This window comes from Pararge aegeria, chromosome 14 (assembly GCF_905163445.1).
Source record: "Pararge aegeria chromosome 14, ilParAegt1.1, whole genome shotgun sequence".
Taxonomy (NCBI): Eukaryota; Metazoa; Arthropoda; class Insecta; order Lepidoptera; family Nymphalidae; genus Pararge; species Pararge aegeria.
This window is the reverse complement of record NC_053193.1, coordinates 10,373,960-10,383,315: the sequence shown is the minus strand read 5'-3', so window position 1 is coordinate 10,383,315 and position 9,356 is coordinate 10,373,960. Positions and strand designations below refer to the sequence as shown.

The 9,356-nt window shown below is 36.3% G+C and overlaps 1 protein-coding gene across 1 annotated transcript in view; it reads right to left on the bottom strand.

The window, feature by feature from the left end:
• Positions 1 to 243: 243 nt before the first annotated feature.
• LOC120629605 overlaps positions 244 to 9,356 on the bottom strand; it is a 58,923-nt gene continuing 49,810 nt past the window's right edge. Inside the window, exons 3-5 of the mRNA XM_039898582.1 lie at positions 4,721 to 4,823; positions 1,095 to 1,210; positions 244 to 365 (exon numbers count right to left, since the gene is read on the bottom strand). Of these exons, the coding sequence (XP_039754516.1) occupies positions 244 to 365; positions 1,095 to 1,210; positions 4,721 to 4,823 (341 nt within the window). The remainder of the gene's footprint in view (positions 366 to 1,094; positions 1,211 to 4,720; positions 4,824 to 9,356) is intronic.

The window sequence follows — 9,356 nt, the reverse complement described above, 5'->3', positions numbered from 1 at the left end:
GTGCCGGCAGGAGGTCCGAGAAGGCTGCTGTCAAAAGGCCTGCTGTCGTCTCCTGTCACAGGGCAGGTGAAGACAAGCGCCGCGGCACAAGTGGCGGGCGGCGTATAGGAAAGCAGGCGCTCGCGCTCGCGGAGGCGCCGGCGGCGGCAGTACCGGAGATAAGGAACCCGCACCTGACGGGCTCTCCCGGTCCGCCGCGGAAGGCGGGCGCTACACGTGCGTGCAAGCGCCCGCCGCCACGGGTCAGCCGCCCGCCAGCGCGTCCTCCGGCTCCGGCGACCAGCAGTTGTCCGATAGCCAGCACCCTACTACTACTGTCACTACTCCTATTAGCAATGCTAGTACTATGTACACCTCCGCGTTTCCTGTACAATTGAAAATTAATGTATTAATAAATTTTACATCCAATTGGCTAAAAACACAGCTTCCCCGTCCCCAGTGGCGTGCATAGAGGGTATTCACAGAGTATGCAGATGATATAAAATTAAGAAAATATCCAGTACTTGTTATAAATACTTAACTATAGGCTTTTTATTTATAACTCGTACTGGAGATTTTTTTCATTTTATATCATCTGCATACCTTGTGCTTACCCTCTATGCACGCCACTGCCCGTCCGTGACTTCGTAAATTAAAATACTTAATTTTTAAGTGATTATTACAAAAAGAGGTATATTCCCAGAAGGGTTAAGCATTGTAAACCCTACCTGTAAAATTTAAGAATTACTAACACGACTATGGTTAGATTGAAATTTTTAAATGGCGTTTTACAGTGTATTTATTATTAAATGATCTGGTGAACTTAGTGTCATTTAAAGAACGCAATCTATTGAAAGGATGCCAATGCCCATGCAAAACAACAAATTTTTATTTTGCGATTTTTTGTCTGTTCCTTTCTGGTTTCCCCTGCTGTATGGATTTTTCGAGCAGTTATTATCGTCGTACCATATTACAAGCATATCTTTGTTTTTGCAGTATACCTCACTCTCAAAGTACAAACATAAATATCATACGCACAATACAATGTTTTAACAATGTTTACCCTAATTGAAAGTTATCGCTCGTAAATATGCTAAATGACGCCCGAAACGTACCGAGCTGCTTCCGTATGCCTAATGGCTGTCGACTGCGCCACAGTGAATTGATGAGCGTGGGATCGCCCCGTGTGCGCCAGTCGCGGTATCCTCGCCCCCTGGAATACTGACTGAATCTGCGTACAAACACACCAATATTAACGCAGACGTACAAAGATCAAAGATGTCTAAACAAAACGCATCGCCTCAAATAATACATCGGTAACGAACTATAATCTGTATGGTAGTATCAAACAACATTCACAATCATCACTTTTAATAACTCAATAAAACTGCCAAAGGCCTCGCGGCTGGAGCAAAGCCAAACCCCCAAACAGCTGAAAGCTAGCAGACCATACAAATTGGAGTTTTTACTGATAGAAGCGACAAAGCGAAATTGAATTGTTAGCATTTTCCGTTTTGAGGAGTTTTAGTTGCTTTCGTGCAGGATGCCTATGCGTATGTAAATGTGTTTCATGCGAATGCAATCAACTAACGTGAGTCTTGCGTATCTAAAGCTAACTTTTTGTAACGGTCGATGCGCGATTTGTGTGGAATTAGATTATACAAGCTGTATCATGTACGAATGAAATAAGATGCAATCAGCATTACAAAATATCTTTACGAGTATATACAAACTGTGTCAATTTCAGCGATAAATGTTTATTGAACAATTCAATTTCGCAAATCTTAATTCTTTAATTACAACCCGTCGGAAATATTTGCGGACCTCGATAGTAAGCGCGCTCTCACTTGTCAGGTCCGCAGATATTTCAGTCGAGCATATTGAAATGCCTATAGTTGAATCTTTGGTTTTTAAGTCTAAATACCAGTAAAAACGTGGGACATCTCAAGTTTGATATACAAGTAAATATATTTAAGTAATTCACATCCGTAAAGATTATGCACTCGGTTTGTCTTAAATACCTACTTGCGAATACCTAAACTACAATCAAACGTGCATATATAGTAATGTTGTTACCATGCAGTGGATCTATGCTTACATCAACCATCGGTAATAAACGATGGTTTACAAGAATTCTTCTAGAATTCGTATCAACATTCTGGCTTTCATTATACAGAGATTATTCAAATATATTGTTCTAAATAGTAAATTACTTACATTATCTCGTCGGAGCCGTTTCGTTGCGGATGGTAACATATAAAATAAAACTTACATATTTACATCCACAATGAAATTTTTAACCTCACGCATATTTAGGTGGACCGCTGTAAATTTAACACCGAAAACGGTTGGTACCGTTGATAGCATTTATTACTCCACGTTGAAATAAAAGCATTGGGCCTCTTCCTGTTCTTGACGATGAAGAACATACCTATTACGGTTAAAAGTTACAGGTTCACTTTGGTCCTGAATTGCGGTCCACCTGAATGTGCGTTAGCCTTTACTATTTCAACACAACGCTGTGCTATGAAAAGTTTTTCTGTAAACTCACAAATGTAATCAGTGTTAAATCAATGGGGTTCAGTATTCGGAACTTATCTATCATGAAGTTATTTTATATGGAACTAATGAACACATGTTGACTAGACAAACAACACGCATTATATTTTAAATGTTCAACACAATGATGTGATTGCTGAAAAACGTGTTTCCAATTGAAATTTTTAGACACAAAAAATGTATTCACGATTTGAAATACTTTAAATAGAGAACATTAGCGAAGAACAATTATAGAACAGAAAAATATGTTCTCGTTAATTTGAATCACTAAAAACCTAAAGCACAAATTCTCAGACTCGCGAAGTTTAAAAATTATTTGTCCATAACGTTCCAAACAGTTCGTGAGTTTCATTATATTTTTCCTCATATAATTATTAATTTAACCTCATAATAGTGTTAGTAAAGTTAATGAGTAGTACCCATCTGGTTTTAAATATATAAGTTAAGATAGAAAAATGGAAAGTTCTTCTAATATATTAGAGAATTGTGAAGGTATGCTGCACAGTACACACGGTACAGATACGACATCAAACGTGTTGCGTGTGATCCTAGACCCGGTCAAGCAAAAGAAGACCATAAGTGTAGTTACATCTTAATAAATCAGGTCTCAGCTTTTAATATAGAGACCGAAAAACTCTAACATTAGTGATCTGCCAAGACAGTACCATTAATAAGAATAACAAGAAATGATAAGTACAGCATAAATGTTATTTACTTGTAGATTGTTGGCACATTTGTTATTCCCGAGTGAACGACGTCGGATATAAGCTAGACATTAAATAATGCCATAAAGTAGTAGAAATTTTGCTTTGGTTTTCACAGTTAGGACTGAAGCATAAAGCAATTTGTGCAGCTTATTACACTTAGTGGGCATTCGAAAGGAACGCTAGTGCAAAACTGTTTTAAGTGTGACATTTTTAATGATTTGTAAATACCTAGTACAAATGAAGTTTTAGACACAAAACTTCTGTATACTAACTTCCCTAACAAAGAAAGATGATTTTAACAAACTTTATACAAATAGTATATACTATTTTATTTGAGGCTTTCAATTTTCTGGTCTATGTGAAAAACAAAGTTATTGTTACATGTTGTCTTTTTAAATACTTTCCTTAAAGTTTAGTGTTCCGCACATGCTTTAGGTTAAGGTACCGTAATTACGGTAATTAAACCTTATTTACCCAAATGTTGTAACCTTTTAATCGGTTAAACACTATATACATATATCGGAAACATAAAATGTTTTCATATCAAAAATTATTCTCATCTTCGAAATTTAATTTTTCATAATTTTCGTTAAAATTTAATAAAATATAGCCTAATGAAAAAGAAGAATATGAAAAGACAAACGTAAAATTTTTATTTATCAAAATAATACATTAATTTGGGATGTTTCGAGACAGTATTTCCCTCGATATTTTACTCTTAATTAAAAAAGTACCTTAATAATTGCGGTTGTTATCCTAATATAAAAGAAGGAAACACGTTCCCCAGTTGGTGTTGGGATTGTTATGTTATGCGAACATACAGACATTTTTAAATCAAGTAACAGTTGCCTAGCACGAAAATAATTTGAAATTTGTAGATGTTTCGAGCCAGTCACACGATCAATCTGTCTCGTACGAGATCACGGTCGAAAAATCGAGAAATCCAGTCAATTGTGACCACGAGTCACGTATATTTTTTTATAGTAATAATTCACCACTAAGCCGATGGCTCAGCAAATGGCCAATGCAATACGATCACGCCCTGTGTTCATCAATCTGAGGCGTAGGACGCCAGAAATTACACCAGCAACCACGCCGTTAGACCGTGACACAGCAATGCTGCTGGGCGGCAGAAATAAGTATTGTTGTAGTATGTCTGCTCGAGCTGTGTCACAGAAAGTTCTACTACTAATTTTTTTTTTATTCAATAACTTCTTAGCCCTCGCAATCTCACCTTATGGCACAGGATGATGATCCTAACCTGTTAGAGGTATGTGCTACGCGACATCGTACTGGAACTATTAGTCTCTGTAGGTTTGTCGGTAACTAGCCAGGCCCAAAACTGGATGGAAATATCGACAAATTTCAAATTATTATCGTGATGCGCAATCGTTACTTCCATTATAAAATGTTGATTGACCACGGCAGTGTATGTCCCGAATCATTACATGTGAATGTTCTGTGAGTGTGCGTACCTTCGGACTCCGCCGACGCCGGCGGGTGGCGCGGTCGAGTGCGATACCGCGGGAACCTGCGCGCCGCCCTGCACGCTTCCTTGCGGCGCGCACACACAACACCCTGCGGTCACACAACAAACAGCTAAATTACACACACGCTTGTTTGCGATACACTTGTACAAACTGTTTAGTTTCACGACACCTTTTCCGTTGCATTTATCCTTCCTAATTTATTAATACGAAAGTGTTTGGTTCTTTCGAATATAAGTAGGCGTTACTTTGCGGAATTCCATGATACAGTAAACATAAAGCTTTATTTTGCTATACTATGCGTAAAGCAGGAGTATGTGTATTTTATTATATCTTAAATTTTTATACTCAACGCCAAACGTGCATCTAATCTACACGCACGTATCAATCCAATAAAATAAATTTACATTTTCGACCGTACAGATTCTCTTGCTTTTCGCGATTGTAGCAAATTAAGCTTCATGTTCATAGTTTATTTTTGATAAAAACTAAATTTTTGGACTGGAGTTACTTAAAAAGAGAACGAAGAAAAACTCTTTATCCCTGGGAACATCAAGTACCCACGGGATTTGTAAACAAACCGTAATAAATGCGGACGAAAAACGTGGACAATCGAATTTTGGGGGTCCGCCGAAGCAGACCTTCTTTTTAGGTTAGGTATTTGGACCGCTTATAATGATGCATCAAAATTGTGGTCACAAAGAAGTTGAAATATTCAATGAAAATTATCGAATCTAAAAATTCTGACGTCTTATACTCTTGCAGCATTGCTAAAAAAATGTATGTATATGAATTCAGATGATCCCTCTGTGTCTTCGTAATAACACATTCGAAAGAAGAGAATACATTGTATAACTGTACAACCGCTTTACATATGATAGTATCTAAGGGGGTTTATTTGTAAACTTTAGAACTTTAGGGAAATAGAAGAAGAATACAAACACAATAAAGTAGAATACAAAATGCGGCCTTATCGCTTATAGCGATCTCTGCCAGGCAACCTTAGTATTAGGACAACATGAACGAGAAGAAACCGGTGGTCTAAAATTACAATAAACCTAAATTCATATAACAACATACGAATACATAAACATAATTGCACACATTAGAAAAATGTATTGCTACTTATTTAAAGAAGTAAGTAGACTACACTGATTAAATATCGTTAGTAAAGCTTTGTAAACGGCTTTATTAAAGCTTTTTACGTTTTTTAAGTACATTAACAAAAGTATATCAACACAAATTTTACAGGAGAAGGTTTATTTAAATATTTTTATACATAAATATGCTACTAAATTTCAGAGAAACATATCATGGTTATTTATTTCATTTTAATAGTTTAGCATATTTAAGCAATATAACGACACATTGATTAAGTAAGAGTAATCAGAAAAAGCTTAAAATTAGGTTTTTGTTGATTACACTAAGTCTGCGGCCAATGCTCGGTATATTTCTTTAACTCGTGCTACCTATTTGGTAAGAAATATAGGCATACGAAGCTAGTTACGCTATATAAAGTAATGTATGCTTCAAAAAGGGCTAAGCAGGCGTAAATATTTATTGAAGTTCGCAAATTCTGCGGCCACACTACCGACTAAACGATGCACCTATCGCGCTTCTTTGCAATCTTCTTCCGCATAAAAATGTCCGATTTCCTTATTAAAAACTAGCCTATGTTATACCTACCTGATTTCGAACTTCCCTACAGAATTGATCTAGCCGTTTCGGAGATTAGCCAGAAAAAACTTAACTAATTATAAATTAAAAACTAATTTGCTCTATTGAATTTTATCTATAGATTTCGATATAAGAGTGCTGTTATTGAATCCAATCTTCCATATTTTCCCGATAAAAGCTTCGATAGGAAGATATTCTTTGATTTGATTTACCTTCCTTTGTATTCCGATCCGTCGAAAGCAATTTAATTATTTCTTTGAGTAAATGAAATTAAAACTTTTTAGCTGAAATTTTGTAAGAAAACAGCTGTACATAATCTCTATGTATTAAAAGATCTGTATAATATACAATCTTATAATTTGTTACTACAATCACAGAATAACTAATAGTATTTGTTAAAACCGAACCTTTTTTGTCTGCTAGAGTTGTGCTAATGTAATCCAAGTGAAATCCGGTTCGGACAACATGAAATATTACCCGCGTTTTTGTCCGCGTTCTTTACGGTTTTTTAACAAATCCCGTGGAAACCGTTTGTTTCCCTGGATAAAAGTAGCCTATGTACTCTCAGTCCTAACTTAATCATTATTCAACTAACTAGCCCAAAATCAAGTTTATTGATTCCTTAGTTGGGGCGTGAAGGAAGGATAAACAAACAAACAATTACACTTACAGATTTATTATGTTAGATAGGATGCACCGTGAATGTTCACAATACGGGAGTACTAGCAATACTGCGATTTCTGACGTCATTAGGACGTGGGTCTTATTCACTTTGACGAGGGCGTTGGGACTATAACCTAGTCTAAAAACCCATACGCAGTCCAATCGTGGACCTATACCGAAGTCGGAGCACGAGGAACCCTATGATCGACTTCCCAGATTCTCCCCTTATGTCGTCGAGTCCTGGGCCTCGACTCTTAGTAAGATTTTGCGATAGCCCCCATGCCTTGGTGACGCTATTACTACTTCTTAGGTAGTTGTAAGCTGCGATCCTTCTAAAATTTAGATCCACTTTTAGGTCTTTTAGTCTTGTTGAGACACTTACACCTCAAAGTGAATTAGGTCGATACAGATTTTTAAAATAAATAAAGTTTTAAATCTAGAACCGATAGCGGTAACTTTATCTTAGTCACATGGACATAATTTTGTTTCATTAATTTCTAACTCCGAAAGCACTTAAAAAAAAAAGAATTAAAAAAAAAACCTCCGGGCTGATACTGAAAATATCTAACAAACTGTAGGTACGTGATCATGATCTGTAGTCCAACAATGAACCATCAGACCATAGATGGCTTGTACCATTAGCTTAATAGCAATTACCTCATCTCACGTCTTGAACACTGAATGCCTTAATTGTTCTTACACTCGAGCAGCGATTTTGCAGAGCGCAAAAGCCAAGCTAGTATTCTGCGGTGAAGTTAATTAGGCGGATAATTTCATCCCTTATGCTCTGGCTTTGACGTTGACGAGATTAAGCTGCCTCTACGACATGGAAGAAATTAAATTTATTTTTCAACGGAAAGAAAATCGAAAAGAAAGAATAGTACAAGCCGATGGGACGCGGCGACAGAAATAAGACAAATGTATCCGCTTTGTCAACAAAGCATTTCCGATTCTTTGCAGTGACAGAATTTTTTGCTGGAATTCTGCAATGGAACTTTATAGAATTTTTTTATGTATTCCGCATTGCAAAGTTTATCATAAGTCTCTATGACTTGAAGAGGACAGCTAGTTTGTCTAATGGTAAGCATGTCTTTTAACTATCAGCTCACCCGGTTCCGGGGTTAGGTAATAGATTTTTCTGACATGAAATACCCAGTACCAGCCTGGAGTTAGAAAATTGGCATTGATGGAGAACATTGTATGTTAAACTATCGGACCTGGTTATTACTATTTTTTTAAATAGCTATATTTGATGGACCAAGTGGATTACCCATTTAATAGTCAGTGGAAAATCGTTAGCTAAGAACTAAATCTTTGTATGGATGGAGAAAAGAAAGCCACAACCCTTAAGTTGTCGTAAAATCTGGCCCAATGGAGCAGCATGGAAACTATAATTCGGTCTCCCATAAGAGACGAGGCATGATGGCCTCAGCAATTTGACTAGGATGAATCAACTGAGGATAGCGAGGATGATGTCGGTTTCACGTATTCTTATCGAATCGTCATGCTTATTATTTAAAAAACTTCTCAACAATAGAGGGAACTATCTGTTAGTGAAATGACGTAATAAAATTACTTAAATAAAAGAATAAATTATTTAGATATTTACTAAGTAGTATTCCATTCACTCACACTAAGCACTTAATTATATTAAAGTACGTTCGCTTAATCGCGGTCGTAAGGTAAAAGCATCAAAGTCCAAGTTTAAAATGACTGCTTCTGAGAACGGAACAAAGCGAGGATTTTCAAAGCGAATTCGGGTCGCTGCAGATTAAATATTGCTCTTTCTAAACATACAACTCTGTACAAATTCCGTACATAATGTATTAAGCTTACTTTAAAAAAAAAATTTGGTAAAAATCGCGGCATATAATCTTTTTATTTTACATTAACCCGTACCCCGAGGTTTCACCAGCATTGAATGAAAAAATATAAACAGTTTTTTTTTCTCAAGGTCAGTATTAAAAACATATTCTCTTAAAAAAATAAGCCATGTGCAATAAAGCGTTTCCCAAAATACGTTAATTAAGTACTTATTATTGCTGACGACATATAATTTTTTCAGGAACATAAGTGGAAAAAGGTAAATAAATATACGTACCACTATATGGAGCCCCTGCTTTTAAATGGCTTAATTTAGTTTCGCTTTTAGATTTTTGTACAACAGAATTGGCATCAATTTATCATTACTGTTCAAAATACGAGAAATTGTGTTGTTGTATATGTTTTTAACAACTTAAACATAAATAAAAGATTGCCTTTACTTAGGTTTCACATTTCGCTG